This window comes from Nannobrachium achirus (assembly GCF_963921795.1).
Source record: "Nannobrachium achirus genome assembly, chromosome: 21".
Classification (NCBI taxonomy): domain Eukaryota; kingdom Metazoa; phylum Chordata; class Actinopteri; order Myctophiformes; family Myctophidae; genus Nannobrachium; species Nannobrachium achirus.
Genome location: NC_137828.1, coordinates 41,996,687 through 42,013,597, shown reverse-complemented (window position 1 = coordinate 42,013,597; position 16,911 = coordinate 41,996,687). Strand labels below are relative to the sequence as shown.

The 16,911-nt window shown below is 43.4% G+C and overlaps 1 protein-coding gene across 3 annotated transcripts in view; it reads left to right on the top strand.

Moving 5' to 3' along the window:
• asap1b (ArfGAP with SH3 domain, ankyrin repeat and PH domain 1b) overlaps positions 1 to 16,911 on the top strand; it is a 103,644-nt gene that overhangs the window by 52,265 nt on the left and 34,468 nt on the right. For all 3 annotated transcript variants that reach the window (XM_080752207.1, XM_080752209.1, XM_080752208.1), the window contains exons 7-11: positions 2,045 to 2,130; positions 7,202 to 7,277; positions 8,082 to 8,168; positions 11,472 to 11,572; positions 15,296 to 15,365. In XM_080752207.1, the coding sequence (XP_080608333.1) occupies positions 2,045 to 2,130; positions 7,202 to 7,277; positions 8,082 to 8,168; positions 11,472 to 11,572; positions 15,296 to 15,365 (420 nt within the window). The remainder of the gene's footprint in view (positions 1 to 2,044; positions 2,131 to 7,201; positions 7,278 to 8,081; positions 8,169 to 11,471; positions 11,573 to 15,295; positions 15,366 to 16,911) is intronic.

Sequence of the window (16,911 nt, the reverse complement as noted above, 5' to 3'; positions counted from 1 at the left end):
TATTATCTCTCTCTCTCTCTCTCTCTCTCTCTCTCTCTATCTGTGTCTCTCTATCTGTGTCTCTCTTTCTCTCTCTCTCTCTCTCTCTGTGCCCACCAGGCCCAGGCAGTGCTGCTCTGAGCCTTGCTGCTGGTTCACACAAAGAGCTGAAGCATGCCTCTTGACGCTTTAAACCCCACACAGGGCAACAGACAAAATGTGCATAATCTCCTGTCCCACTGTGCACTCACAGACAAAAGGGGGGGAAATACACATGCGCGTCGCGCACACACACACACACACACACACACACACACACACACACACACACACACACACACACACACACACACACATCGCCGTGCGCTGCGTTTCGAGCGTGTTTCGAGCTTGTAGATCCGCAACTTTTGATGCCTTCGCGTGATATGATCAAGTAGGGGTGTTAATTTACACGAAAACACAAAAAGCTAAAATATGGACGTGGTTTCTGACAACGGCAAACATGTGCATTCACACACGCTTGTGGTTACTCTCTTGCACTCTCTCTCTATCACATGCACGCACACACACACACAGTGTTAGTGCACGATAAGCACTAAAGGGGAACTGTGTATGGGGGTGTTAGAAACCTCAGGAGAGCATTGTTAGAAATAAATACATGAAATAAAATCCAGAGCTGAAGATGGTCTAGAAAGTGACTTCATGTTAAGCTCAGATTAAAGTTTATCTTCTATTTATTGTCTGGTTTTGTTGGGCATGCGCTTCATATGCAGTTCCCTGTTCGCTGTCTGTCTGTCTTCAGACGGACAGATTTAGCACAGCCAACCACAACAACTCCTCGCAGGGCCCCAAACGCTGTGGAAACCTTGTATGTCATTTAAAACAAAAACAAAACAAAAAAACACTTAAAATATTGAAAATAGCCGATCTACAAGCACACTGTGTGCTTGTAGATCTGCTATTCTCACTGGTTTGTGCGACAGTATGATGAGGCAGGGCTTGAATTTATGAAAAAACGTCCACATTTGAAACTCTGGAGATGCGAGGTTTCTGACGGGCAGTAAACATGTCCTTTTGAGTGTGTGTGTGTGTGTGTGTGTGTGTGTGTGTGTGTGTGTGTGTGTGTGTGTGTGTGTGTGTGTGTGTGTGTGTGTGTGTGTGTGTGTGTGTGTGTGTGTGTGTGTGTGTGTGTGTTTTTCTTCTTTTTTGTAAAAAAAATGAAAACAAAGCACTTATCACTCTTTTGAAATTGTGTTGGACATGATGGGATTATTTTGGACATGATGTTTCCCCTCAACAGATGATAATGCTCTCTGATGGGATTATCATACAAATGTTCATAAATGTCTACAGCAAAACCTCACAAATTACCACAGCATCAAGGACTTAAAGGACATGCATTGACGTATAGCCCGCGTCATCATTGTCTGGTCACATTCTTTGGGCATAATATTGTACATAAACGGAGACTTTCATTTATTGGGATTTTCTTTTAAAATTGTATCTTGCATACATATTTCGATGGACATTTGGAATTTCGTCGGTAAATCAATCTTGAGTAATAGACCACTTCATTGCCAATCCGGTGGTCTCTTGAAGGATTCTTTTTAATGTATTGAGTAATTGAATGTGCCTATTGAATTAAATTGTATTTTACTGTATCTGTTGAATATCATAAGCCTTTATATTTCCCTATTGGCTGCACCTGCTCACAGCAAAGTGCCATCAATTCTACACAAAAAGTGCAATAACGTTCACTATGTTGAGTCACCCATCTCAAACAAAAAGCCTTTGCAGAGGGTAACATCAGACCTCTGAATAGCAATTCACGGTTCTGGAACCAGGTAATCGGCACACCCTAAAGGCTTTATATATACAGAATGTTGTGGCCCGTTGTCGCCTGCTGAGAAGAACAAATCTAATGAGCACGATGTGTGCTTGTCAGCGTGCGTCACCGGTGTGCAATAAAGTATACATTCTGGCTTATTATTACCCTTTTAAACAGACTTTGGATGGTAAAATGCAGACTAACTCCTCTCCATCGTTGTCTTCTTCTCTCTTGCAGTACCTGATCAAAGTGAACGAGATCAAGACCAAGAAAGGGGTGGACCTCCTCCAGAACCTTATAAAGTATTACCACGCACAGTGCAAGTACGTACTGTACCTACCTACCTACCTACCGCCTTCATCCACCTACTTGGGGTTTCACTGAATAATCGAATATTCGACTATTCGAATATCAAAACCACTGTTTGACACTGTACATGAAAGTCGAATATTAGCTGATATTACTTTTTATATTATTGTTATTTTGTATTATATTGTATTATATCTACAGCAGACATGCAGCTGTGAGCTCTGGTGTTGGATAGTTCTCCTAGTCCATTCATGGTTGATTTTCAAATCATTTCATACTGTATGTGACGTTGTTCCGTTGCTCAATGTAAGTGGGGAGCTAAAACAGCAGTATTGTTCATTATAGATCAGCTGTTTTCGCTACTTCTTAATTATTATTATTTTATATTTATGGAATGTCTTAGATTTGTTTGTTTTAAGTTTTTAAAATGTGTACATTTATATATAACTAGCCCTTACCCGTTCAAAGATATGAGCCCGCCCGCCCACCCGCCTGCACACACACCCGCCTGCCTGCACACACACACACACACACACACACACACACACACACACACACACACACACACACACAGAGCTGGTTAAACATTTTGCCTCATGCTAGATGCAGAATAGATGTGCCTCATGCTAGATGCAGAATAGATAGTAGATACACCATAAAAATGCTAATATACAGCATACGATTTGTGAAAGTGACAAACGGGCTTCACAGTTATGTCAGGTGTGTTCATATGCTAATGGTGATGCGATTTCAGATCAATTGCTCCAGCCACTGAGGAGAAACGCTGTTTCAGACAGACAGACACTCACTCACTCACTCACTCACTCACTCAGACATTCGCACAATTATAGTATAGATATACAGGTATATATACTGTATATATATTTTTATATATATATAACCAAAAAAAAGAAGTATTTAGAAGTTTCCTATGTCCCATGAGCCTTTGCATGAAAGGTGGGCATCACTTCCTGTCCTCTTAGCTGTTTCATATGATTGGTTGTTGTGCTGCTGTGCCACCTGAATCTCTGCATTGTGATTACTTTGTGCTTTGTTAAGTGATTTGAATCAGCTGTGTAGAGGAAGTGAAGCACACATTTTTCCCCAGTAAGCTTGTTGGGAAACGTGTAGTCTCGCGTGGCCAGACTGTTGCCTCCGCGATTTGGTCAAATGCTCCCAGCATACAGTCTGGCAGACGGAAATAGAAACGGTGAGTGCGAGATAAAGCGGATGTGACGCAACCGCTCCCTTAGTGCAGTAGCAATAACATGTCCTACTGGAAGCGTTATGTCTCCTTTCAACATTTCTGGGGGCTTTATTTTGTCTTTCTCTGGTGTTATTGGTGTCACCTTCATGATGTTTTCAAACGTTTCATAAACTATACACTCATAACAATAATAGGCAGCTCGAATGACTTTGTCTGAGCTATTGTGTTTCTGTTATGTTTCCAATGTGACTACAGTTCAGTGCAGCAGTGGCTACTTCCGATACTCGCCGTTCGGGAGCTGCTGTTCCAGACTCTATATAGCATTCGGAGATTGTGGAATAGTTGTCTGGCTACGCGAGACTAGGAAACGTGTGGATATATTTTTTAGTTGTAGGAAAAGGAAGTGGGATTTGTACTTGAGTCGTGACCCATAATAATTGGTCTGTAACCCACAAATGGGTCCCGACCCACCAGTGCCTAGTGCGTACGCGTCTAGCAGATTACCAAGCGTGTCTAGGAAGGGAACGCTCGTTTTATGGTTAGATGTGACAGTTATTGTCCACGACATTCAGTTATTGTCCACGACATTGCAAGCGGCGCGAAGGCCAGCGGACCTTGGTCGTGCTCTTCGCGCCCGAGCGCCGCAGGCGCGAGTGCCTGTGAAGAGGCCGCGCGAGTTACGAAGCCGTGGTGAATGCAATCGTTATATTTATAAGCCCACGATAAACGCATTCTATTCACCTCCTCTGCGCGGTCCAAGTGACTACAATGGAGCGCTCCCTACCTCCGGTTCAGCCAATCACAGGGGGCTCGGGGGGGACAGGAACTTGTACAAGCTTGGGCATCCGCTAGACGCAGTGCGTAACTGCGTACCCCCTTCATCCATATTCATGGGTTGCATTTGTAGTCCTACACCAGCCATTTGAGGACCAACACAGGTGTTTTGATTAACGTAGAACATTTGGTTCTATGCCAGTCAGACACATTGAACACCTGTCTTGGTCCTCAATATGGCCGGTTTAGGACTGCAAATGCTGCCCATGAATTATATGCATCATTAACCACTTAATGTTTTTGGCGCCATCCCCGAGATCACACGTATCACAGCTACAGGGTTGTGTGTGTTGTTCCCAAAAAAACATGACTCTACCATTGTTTTGGGTTGAGATTGGCACATTTCCTGGGGCAATCTGCCCAGATCATGCATGTCACACGTGTCTTCTTCTTCTTTTTTACTTTTTTACTCTCAAAAAAGCATCTGCAATGTAGTGCATTTGAAACTACATTGCAGTGCACATAATGGGGTGATCACTGCTTGCCTCCTGTGAATTGTTTTATTTTTCATTTTTGCTTATTTTATTTTTATTTTGTTGCTGAGTGAGGTCAGCAGACAAAGTGACATGAGTGAGATGAAAAAACCTGAGTTTAATGTGCCAATCTCAACCCAAAACAACAGTACATGGCATCATATTTTTACGTGTATTGGCTGTGAAAGGGAATGTCGCACTGCATGGGTATGCAGTGAGTGCACGTCCCCCTTCTGTCTCATTTTCTGTCTGTCTCTGTAGCTCTCCCCTTTGCTTTATCTCTCTGTCTGTCTCTCTGTCTGTCCATCTAGCCGCCTCCCCTCTCTTTCTCTCTGCTGTCTGGGAAAGCATCTTGTCTCGTTTTAGATTTTATACATCGGCTATTCAAAAGAATCACACCCAGTCTGAAGTGAGCGGTGCCTTTTTATGAGTTAACTTTGGCAAAACGTCCCCGGGAGGCTTGGCCAATGCCAAGCTTCGCGGGACACACGGTCGGACACACATACACACAAAGCTGAGATGTAGGAGCACTTAGCACCGCTAAAAAATACCTTCAGGACTGTTTCCTCTCTTATCTGCGTGATCCATTAGATCTGGAAGGATGCGGGGGTCATACAGTATGTACTGTAGCCCCTCATGAATACTGATGGGGTTTGGTGGGGTTTAGTGGTTAAATTGTGGGCGTGCCCCCAGAGGCAGCGGCTCGCGGATGCCGGCCCTGTGACAGAATGACAAATGTCTCTCTTACTGTTGCTAAGGTCCTGTCATAACACTGGCTTCCAAAACAATGCGGCTCCCTGGTAATTGACTCAACCTCGGGCCTTGACGGATGGAAGCGCTGTGACGCTGACAGGCTGTATAGAAGCACCAGAAGACAGCAAGGGAACAGATGAAGGAAGCGTTATGAGTTTCGGTGACTGACTGTCTCTCTAGATGATGTAAAGATAGAAAGGTGGAAACTCACTTTTTACCAGTAAAAACGTCTCAGAGTTATTTATTAGGTGACGGCATCACTTTAACCCGTTTAGACCTGGAATACCTATACATTATTATACCTTTGGAATAATATATACAGCATTGGTTCTCAAAGTGGGTTCCAGTGGGTCCCCCGCAAAAGTAGTTAATATTGGCATCGCAATAATTTTAAACACTTTATCCTTGTATTTTTCAACGCGTTATAACCCTGTACATCTGGCTATTCTTGATACTTAAAAAAAAAATCTTCTCTTCTGGGGGTCCCTGGCAGAAAACATTTTCAGACGGGGGTCCGCGGCCAAATACATATCAATTTGGGGATGGTTGACATGAAAAGGTTTGAGAACCACTGCTCTAGGTGATGTTAAGATAGGAGGGCGGAGATTCATTTCTATTAGGGAGTCATTAATTAGGGACGGCATCACTTTTAATCGCAAAAAATATGACTTGGCTTGAAGTGGTACATACAGGCTGACACGCGTGTTACAAGGACATCATGACCTCACTTACCGTACAACCACAGAGCACTGGACTGATTATCGTGACCTCACTTACCGTGCAGCCACAGAGCACTGGACTGATTAGGATGAAGGAGTGCTGGGCAGAGTAATGGAAGAGTGGGGGTGGGTTGGGTGGGGGGGTTGGGTAAAGCAAAGCAAAGAAAGAGGGCGGATATGGCAGCAAATAAAAGGCAGGTACTGTAGGAGAAGTGGAAAGAGAGAGATTCTGATAAAGACAGAGAGAGAGAGAGAGAGAGGCTAGAGATCATTACAGGGAGATTTGTGCATGCAAGGCTGCGTGTGTGCGTGTGTGCATGTGTGTGTGTGTGTCCAGATCCATAATGGATGACAGGATGTGCTAAGCAGCAGCTCTACAAATCTGCCATGGCGTGGATGCAGCAGCAGCCAGCAGCCCAAATGTCTTTGCCAAGACCCAAAGGCACCCGGGGAGAAGGAGAGAGAGCGTGGCCATACATTAAACATAAACTGCACCACTAGTGTTATTATTTATCATTCTAGTCTAGGGTTAGGGTCCTTTAGGGTCGTAACGATTCCGGTTCCTTAATGATTCCCTCTTTAACAGTCCAGATTCCTTAACTGTTTCTTTTTAACCATTCCTCTATAGGGTTACAAATGGACCCTTACAGTTGTGTAACTCTTGAGAGTGTACAAATGGAACCAAATGGATCTGTGACCCTCATGGGTCCATTTGGTTCCATTTGTACACTCTCAGAGTTATAGTGGTCCTTGAAATTAAAACGTTTGAGAACCACCCGGTATTGTAACTGCACAGCAGACATGAAGTCCACATAACCAGCTCTGACAGTGTGATAAAAACACGGTTCCGGAAAGGGTTCCAAATATGATGGATCCCGATTCCTGGTTCCTCAATGCTGGGTCCGGGTTCCTCCAGTTCCGAATCCCAACCCTAATTTCACTTTATCTCACGACCGGACCAACTATAATGTCCTCCACACGGGAACGGAGGAGGACATTTCACAGTGTCCCCATCGAAACATTTGAAAGGACAGATGATGTCAGTGGGTTCTGTCTCTCATACTCATTATGTCCCATCTCTTGTCTTTTTTTCCTTCAGTTTCTTCCAAGACGGCTTGAAGACAGCAGATAAGCTCAAACAGTACATCGAGAAGCTGGCGGCTGATCTCTACAACGTAAATAACCTACAAGTCGAGACGTCTCCACATGTCATTCTGTTGTTTATTCTGCCGTCTTCCCTTTTTTTGGTTTGTTTGCGAAGTGGCTTCAGCCGTGTTAAAGCCTCGGTTGTACTTAAATTGCGTGCCGGTGTCATGCTCACAATTGTGAACTTGTGCGTCTGCTATTTACAGCATGCAGCACCAGCATGACACCAAGTATAAATCAGGCTTTAGGGCAGATCATGTGCAACTCTGCCGAGCGCGTGGGTGGATTGGATGTTCTAGTGGTAAATGCAAAGAAATACAACTGAATTCCAAGGTAACTGAACCATATTGAACCATTGCTGTTAACTGAGCCAAGACTCTTATTATTATTTTTATTGATGTTCTAATTTTTTAACACAGATCACATTTGAGGGGTAGGGTTGGAGTCTTTAACATATTTTCACTTGAGAATGTAGCAGCTGTGTTTTCTCTTTTAGCATGCAATGAATTTCACATGCCTTTTACTTTGTAATTGGTATTGTTGACAAATAAAGCTGAACCTTGATCCTTAGGGTGCGTTCATACCGAACTGGAACTTTACCGTTGTGAGCAGATTCTGCCAGTAATTTTCAATGGGAACGGAGCGGTTTGTTACCATTCACAGATTTCTGCAAAACATAAAAAAAAAAAAAAAAAAAAGAAATCACCCCTCCATAGGTACAATTGAACTTCGGTGTGACCGCGCCCTTACCCTGGTTTTGTAGATCTTGTGAGAGGTGCTTTTTTCCCCCAGTGTGACTGAACCCCTATGTGTGTTTATTGGTCCGTCCTCAGATCAAACAGACTCAGGACGAGGAGAAGAAGCAGTTGACGGCCCTCCGAGATCTCATCAAGTCCTCCCTCCAGCTGGACCAGAAGGAGGTAGGCAGAGCATGAGGCACAGCTATCATGCCACGTTTAGGCCACAACTCACCTGCTGGGTGAAATGCCCCAGTGACTCATACTGTATCAGAGCCCAAAAGCCAGTCACACTGTATCACAAGGGCCAAAGAGACCCTTTTGATTGGTTCAGAAACATACAGGCATTGTTTGGGAACCAGTGATGTACAGTATATAGCAACATATATATATATTTTTAAATTTTTATTGTTTTTGTAATTTCTTTGTAAATATTTTAAGTTTTTCAGAAAACCTTTAGAAGGCGTTTTTAAAATCGGCCTCAGGCCTAAATGGGTAAAGGAGTAGTTCACCCCCAAATGACTTTTTTTCTATTGATTACTGTATTTGTCACAATAAATCCCCCATTGATTCCAGATTGGGTCCCCATCTGGAATCAATGGGGGTACATTTACTATAATCAAATTTTTGTCTTAGGAATGTGAAAAATACAAAAAATATTATTGAACTGTACTCAATAGGAAGTCATTTTGGGGGTGAACTACTCCTTTAAACTTTTTCGAAATTACCGAAAAACCCTTTTCACCAGGCATGTTTGTTGGCACAGAACGATATAAACACTGAAAAACACTGCACACCCCTGTGGTCTGAACTCTGAACACTACGACTCACACTTGTTTTGCCGTCCTCTGCCATGACACGGTTTAAATTAGATTTAACACCTTATTTTATTGGTTGTCTTGTTAATCACTAGCCTGGTAAACCACCCCGGGTTGGCGGAAATGGCATTCTATTTTGATTGTGCTGAAATCAAATGAAAAGTGCAAATTTCCACGACCGCAGGTGTTTACCAGGCTAGTTAATCACACCCACGATGAGCACTTGAGTTTTAGACACAAAGATCACCGGCTTCATTAGGCAGACATACCGACAAGTGTACACACATGCACGCACGCACGCGCACACGCGCGCGCGCACACACACACACACACACACACACACACACACACACACACACACACACACACACACACACACACACACACACACACACACACACACACACACACACAGGATACAAGAAGAGTGGGCAAAGTAAGGAAGAGTGGGCACCTGAATGTAAAATGTTCTATTTCGTCCAAAATGTGGACTTGAACATGCCCGGTACATCATTATCAGAGCTTTAGCTTGTTGTTGATGCCAAATATTATTGGATATACAGATTTTATAGCATTTCTTTTTTCTTTTTTTTTTAAGATTTATTTTTGGGCCTTTATTGATAGGACTGTAGACTGACAGGAAATGGGGAGAGAGATGGTCGAGAGATGGAGAGTGAAGGTCGTCGGGAACGGGACTCAAACCCTGTCAGGCATCAGAGCCTATGTGGTATGCGCCTTGACCGCTAGGCCGGCCGGCGCCCCCGCTTTAATAGCAATGTGTAGCAATTATATTACTTATATATTTAGGGCCCGAGCACACACAGTGTGTGAGGACCCTATTGTAATTGTAAAGATTATTCTTATTCTTATTCCCCCGAATAAATCGCGTTTTTGAGCCGCAAAACGTACTCCAAAAGTTGCGCAACTTTGCACACACATCACAAGTGGCGAAAATGTTCGTATTTAAAAAAAATCTAAAGGGGGCGTGGCCTAATGGCTCAATAGCGCCCCCTACAAAACTTCGTGCCTCAAGCCCCACCATACGGTTTCACCTACATCTACGAAAATCGGTACACATCTGTATCATGCCAGGACTCACAAAAAAGTCTCTTGGCGCCATGTCCGAAACCAAACAGGAAGTCAGCCATTTTGACTAATTAGTGGCGTTTTGGCGCATTTTTGGCCGTTTTCACAGGTCGCACTTTAACGAACTCCTCCTAGGGGGTTAATCGGATCAACTTCAAGTTCGCTCGGCATACTCAAGACACCTTAACGATGAAAAGTTGTGCGAATCGTGAGTTTTCATAAAACGGCGTGCCCCTGGCGAAGCATCAAACTTCCTTCGCCAAACAGGAAGTGCCCTTCGCCAAACAGGAAGTGCCTCTATAAATCATGAACCGTTTGTCGTACAGACTCGTGGCTGGTGTCATAAGACTTGATTAAGAGTCCTTAACCATATTTGGCACTTCCTTCCCCAAACATGAAGTGCCCTTCGCCAAACAGGAAGTGGCTCTTCATCTCATGAACCGTTTGTCGTACAGACGCATGGGTGGCATCATATGACTTGATTAAGAGTCCTTAACCTTAATTGGCACTTCCTTCGCCAAACAGGAAGTGCCCTTCGCCAAACAGGAAGTGCCTCTATAAATCATGAACCGTTTGTCGTAGACACTCGTGGCTGGTGTCATATGACTTGATTAAGAGTCCTTAACCATATTTGGCACTTCCTTTGCCAAACAGGAAGTGCCCTTTCCCAAACAGGAAGTGCCTCTTTATCTCATGAACCGTTTGTCGTACAGACGTGTGGGTGGCGTCATATGGCTTGATTAAGAGTCCTTCAGCTTAATTGGTTTAACTAGCCCCTCCCCCTCTTCTGATTGGCTGCTGCCCCTTTTGATGTGGGTAGAGCTGCGAGGGCCCGGTCATCGCTGGTTGCAGCTTTAATACTTATAATTATATTTGTACAAACTGGCCAATTTTACATCAATATGCCCACTCTGCTTTTGTGCCCACCCCTTTTGTTACACAAACGCTCTCTCTCAGACACACAAACTCACGCACAGGGAGACTCCTCTCTTGTCACAATCCACCACCCGCTGCACCTGAGTTAGACCTCTTACACGTGTCCCCTCTATCTCCCCTCTCTGCTTTCTGCTTGTCTGGAATCAAGTCTAGAAGAGTAAGTGCCGCTGCATGTTTAGCATGCTAGCATCCTGTTCTGCTTGACGATAACTAGAGTGGTTTGACACCCCCCACCCACACACCACCCCCCTGCCCCTCTTGACATGTTGACATGTTGCAAAGCATGCTGTGTAGGGTTTCTCATCTCTTCTTCTGGTTGAGTGTTCAATTTAGATTTCAACAAGAGATCCTGTGTCCTGGCTTGAACAGAAGGAGTTTCTTGAACATGTGTGCGCCTAGTGTGTGCACACGTGTGTGTTGGTGTGCGTGCGACATGCGTGAGTGCGTGAGAGTGTGTGTGTGTGTGTGTTTGCATGCCTTTAAAAGATCTATGCTGTTTGCAAATATGAGTATAAGATTGGCATTTTGTGTGTGTGTGTGTGTGTGTGTGTGTGTGTGTGTGTGTGTGTGTGTGTGTGTGTGTGTGTGTGTGTGTGTGTGTGTGTGTGTGTGTGTGTGTGTGTGTGTGTGCGTGCGTGTTGCGCAGGACTCTCAGAGTAAGCAGGGTGGCTACAGCATGCATCAGTTGCAGGGAAACAAGGAGTTTGGCTGTGAGAAGAAAGGATATCTGATGAAGAAGAGCGATGGGTGAGTTATGAACACGGGTTGCTGCATGCGGGGCAACACAAGATCGGGTCTATAATGCATTATAATTGCATTTATAATGCATTATGGTGTGCTTGTAAGGCATTACAACACTCATTATGAATGACAACATCTATGACAACTTAAGTGCTGGTCATAATGCATGATACGCACGTGATACGCCTTACCTTAACTTAGTTAGTTATGAAGTGTCTATGTTTTAATTGTGATTATAAATAATGCATTATAGATCCGAACCTTAATATAAAGTCATATTGAATTATATACTTCAATACCCCATTCATTCAGTCAAGTAATCTGGATATTCCTTTTGGGTTTAAACCACTGATCTATAATGAACTGTGGATTGATGATGACGTAATGGTGAAACCAGCGCAACCAACGCCATATTGGTTAATCTCCCACAGCAATACACAATTTAATATGATTTAGTTGAGCTCTGTACACTTACAATCTGTAACCTCTAACCCCATTATCTAAATGTGACATTTTATAATAATCTGATTCAGAAAATCTCTTGGACTAGTAGACTATACAAGGATCGCATTGTCATGAAATTCCTGGAAATATATCTACATTTCTGCTTTTGCCGCGATAGTTTAGTCTTCTTTCACTTTCTCCATTCATTCCATTTCTTGTTTGATGCCCAAGCTTGGTGCCTTAAGCCAGCCATGTCGCTCCGAGTCTGTCTTGGTGCATTGATGGCACACTGGTGTAAGAGCCTCATTATTGCACCATTTGATTGCTATAGGCAGGGAAATGGGATAAAATAATGAAGTCCCTGCCAATGCTCAATGCCTGTGTGCAATTTAAGATTGATTGGACAATCCACAAGGAGAAAAATGTTATACAGACACACAGAAGGACAGATGGACAGTTTTTTTCAGAAATAAAGAAGCATGGAATAAAGTTCTCAGTCGCCACGGCTGATTTCAGTCATTTGGATTCCATAGAAGCCAGCATGTCTTCTATGAAAGCATGTTTCACAGTGGAAATAGCCAATACTGTACAAGCTCTCAGTGTGTCTGCGACCTTGTAGATTGGCTATTTTCTGTGATGAAGTGGTCAAACTAGCAACAAGTATTGGATATTTCATATAAAGGCAGAGGTTAAAGCCTCAATGTCATGCAGACTGGCATGCATGCAGATACTGTACGACTACTCAGCGTCCTAAAGAAAGCCCATGACCCTTCTCAGGGTAGAAGACGGGGTTAAGCAAATAAAAATGGGATTCTTAATTGAAATAGTCAATGGGACAGGGCCCTCAATACCTAGCCTCATAAACCAGACTCCTCCTGCAATTTTGATTAAATTGCTTAGGTGAGCAAATAGAATGTACTGTAGCTGCAGGAGGCTAATCAATACCCTCATAACTACTTCTCCAAAGTGAGTGACACCCACAGCCACAAGACTTTATGATCTGGTAGAACCCACATATAGAACTAACATGGGAAAGTTCTCATTCTGCTGCTCTGCCACCAAAATGTGGAATGCCCTGACACCATCCATTAAAAGATGTGTATCACTGTTTTTTATTTTATTGTTTTAATTGGCCTGAGAAAAAAAAAAAAAAAACATCTACCAGGAGACAACAAGGGGTGGTAAATGCAAATTCCCATGGAAAGGAATGTGTCATTTGCTGCCACCGTATTGTGGTATTCATTTTCTATGCTATGTTGATTAATGATTACATAGGACCACAATGTCTGACCTCGTGCTGTTTACATGTCTGACTGTTAAAGGACAACTTTATTTTTTTACAACAAGGGTTCATATTTTAGATTGTAATTAAAGAATATAAAAGATGAGTGTTAAAATGATTTCATTTACTCCTTTCTATTGTTTTCTTATTTCAGTGGTTGGGGGCATGTGTACAAGTGGCTAAATATGTCATTTTAGACAGAATAAGCCCATTCCCAAGATGCAACGCAACCTTTCATGATTGGATGTGACTTATGGGGGCTAGAAGTGTTACTGTAAATAGCAGTGGCGATGCGTGCCCCAAGGGACCGGACCTTCGGGGACGCACCCCCCCCCCCCCCCCCCCCCCCCCCCGCGCGCGTGCACATGCGCGCAAATTGTATGCCTTTTTCATTCTTCTTTTTCTTTTACAAAACTGGTTAACAATGAACAGCAGACTGTGTACAAGGCAAGCACGCTGGGTAGGCTTAACCTAATTAGCACTACACACATACTCCAAACCAAGACTTCCAAACCAATGCCAATATAAGGATTAAATAGATGTGCGCTGCTGACAGACAGAGCCACACAAGACACAACCAGCGCAACCAATCGAAACGTCCATTTAACATAGCGCGCTTTACAAAGCAAAACGCACTGTCCACCATCATGTAACAACACCAGCTATCAATGCAAAGAAAGACCACGTCAAGAAAGACCCACATTAAATAGACAAAAACAGGCCTAAGTGTATCAATCTGTCTTTCAATGTTATATGAGATACATAAAGTGGTTCCTGTGTAAATAAGCTGTAATGTTTACTAGGATCTCCTTTTAGCTGACCAGTGATTTGTACTGTCATGAAACTGTACCTTTTCCAATTGCAAACTTCTAATACATTCTTCAATGATCAATCAATGGAAATTAAATGCACAGCGGCATATCCAGCAATATAAATTAATTCAGTTTCTCTCACCAATGAAGTTGTTCACTTGAAGAAAAGAAAAACATCCTCCTGTCCTTTTGGGTGAATTTCTCAAAGATGGGTTCATAAAGCTATCATTCCTTTTAAGTTCTGTCCATCTTTTCATAAAACAGTCTTCTTGAAAAAGGCAACGATAATAATAAATCCACAGCGTTCACTCCAGCTGCAGCCATGTCGCGTCTGTTTACTTTACAAGTTTCACGTGTTGTGCATAGTGAGTGTGAAACATGCTTGTTGTTCCACTCCAAGTCCCGGAAAAGCCGTGTTGTGATTGGCCAGTAGTCACTTGACTCATTTTGATTGGTGGTTGAACGTGGGTGTTCCGTATACCCTTGACCAGAGCCCTCAAAATATGATTGGTTGATCAAACTGTCAATCCACACCAAGGCTTGTATTATGGGGAACTGGCTCAGGGAATTCTAGAAGTACTGCGAGTGAGAGTAATCTGCGCAGAGACTCAGTAGAAAAAATCTCTCATTGGCTGTTATTTTTCCCAGCACACAAGCACTCCCTATGCACAGAACTTGGGGAAGAAACAACTACAACGAGTATAGCGAGCGAAACAGTGCAGTTTAACAGATTACCAACACAAATAATTGTAATTATTTTAATAAAAATAATAAAAAATAAAAATATATTTTTTATTTAAAAATAAAAATATTATTTTCTTTCTTCTGAGGATCCCTGGGTCTTCTCTGAATACCCTGAAGGTCCTGAAAATTCGCCACTGGTAAATAGCAATAAAGACACTGCTGGCTTATTGTGTCTAAAAAGACATATTTAGCCACTTGTACGCATGCCCCCATGTGTGGCATGCCCCACATTTTAGCACGGTAAACGCAATAAAACAATAGAACGAAGCACATGAAAACATTTTAACACACACCATCTAAAATATGAACCCTTGTTGTAAAAAGAAAGTATTCGATCAATCAATTACAAGCTGTGCTGTCTGTCTGTCTGTCTGTCTGTCTGTCTGTCTGTCTGTCTGTCTGTCTGTCTGTCCCTGGATGTTGACGGTTGCTGTCCTCCTCCCACAGGCTGAGGAAGGTGTGGCAGAGGAGACAGTGCTCAGTGAAAGGAGGGATGCTCACCATCGCCCACGGCACGGTGAGTGCTACAGAGCACAGCGGAGGCACATGCGCTTGCGCGCGTGCACACACACACTCTTGCATCGTGGAGTGCAGTATGTGCACCCACGTGCACACGTCGCTCCTACACTTAAGTGCCATGAGCGCACGCACACGGACATACAGATCCTATAGACACATCGTCTTTGTCGGGTGGAAACCTTGTACGTCCAAAACGATTTAAAATTGTGAAAATAGCCGATCTACAAACACAGAACGCCTCTGCGTTGTGTGCTTGTAGAGCTGCTATTTTCACTACTTTTGTGCGAATTTTTTGTATGACGTAGGGCTTTAATTTACAAAAAAAAAAAAAATTTGGAGATACAAGGTTTCTGCCTGACAGTGACGACATCCAACACACACACACACACACACACACACACACACACACACACACACACACACACACACACACACACACACACACGAGCCCACAGTCACACACGGACGCATGTCGCACGCACACACACACAAACTCCCTCACCCCCATCCCCGCTACTGGCTGCTGTGAGGATCAAAGCGAGGAGAGCATGGATGGTGTGAGGAGAGGAGAGGAGAGGAGAGGAGAGGAGAGGAGAGGAGGGGAGAGGAGGGGAGAGGAGGGGAGGGGAGGGGCTGTGTGATGAGCATTCTCAATCTGGAGGAGGTTGGCAGACTGGAATTGACATAGATGGGTTGTCACGGCAACCGGCTACCCCCCCCTCCCTTCTCCCCCTTTCTCCCCGCTGAGCCTGTATGACTCATCCCTGAATATGAGGGGATTCACTCGTGTTCTAGTATATACTGTAGCTTCTGTAGGCATTACGTCTCTGCACCAGCCACTGTTTCATTGCATTGCGATGCACTCTTATCGGAGTGATTTGAATGAGTCATTGATAGATACGGTTGCGTATCTTTGTTTATCCATGGATATTTGACAGATATTTGACAGACCACAGATACTTCTTCTCAATCAAACATCAATCGATCTTTATTGTCGCATTACGTTGCAAGTAACATGGGTGGACTTCTTAAAGGACGACTTTTCCCATTTTCGTCTTCATATGATTGGTCCTCACTATTCACTAATGCTCATGATGTGCTCAGAGGAGGGCTGTGGACAGAGCAGAAACCTGTCTACCAGTGACATCATCAATGGGGAATCTAAGCTTATAGAAATGGCAGGCTTTCTATTCCTGGAAAGTTAGCGGGCTATAATGGCCATTGTTTTCACATTCATCGAAATAAAAATCTTTAATCCTTGTGATGATGTCACTGGTAGGCTGGTTTCTGAAGTGTCCACAGCCATCCTCTGAGAGACAGACTGAGAAGAGCGTTAATGAGGACCAATTATATGACCATAGGTTGAAAATGGGTGAAATAATCTTTAATTGTGCAGGCCCATCAGTGCGGTTTAATAAAAGATAGATGGAGAATTAGAGCATAAATAGAAGAGAGGAGGGGAGGGGAGACACACATTATGAAGTGCATAATGTATAACCAATCTGCATCTGCATAATACATTAAGGGAATGCATCATATCTAAC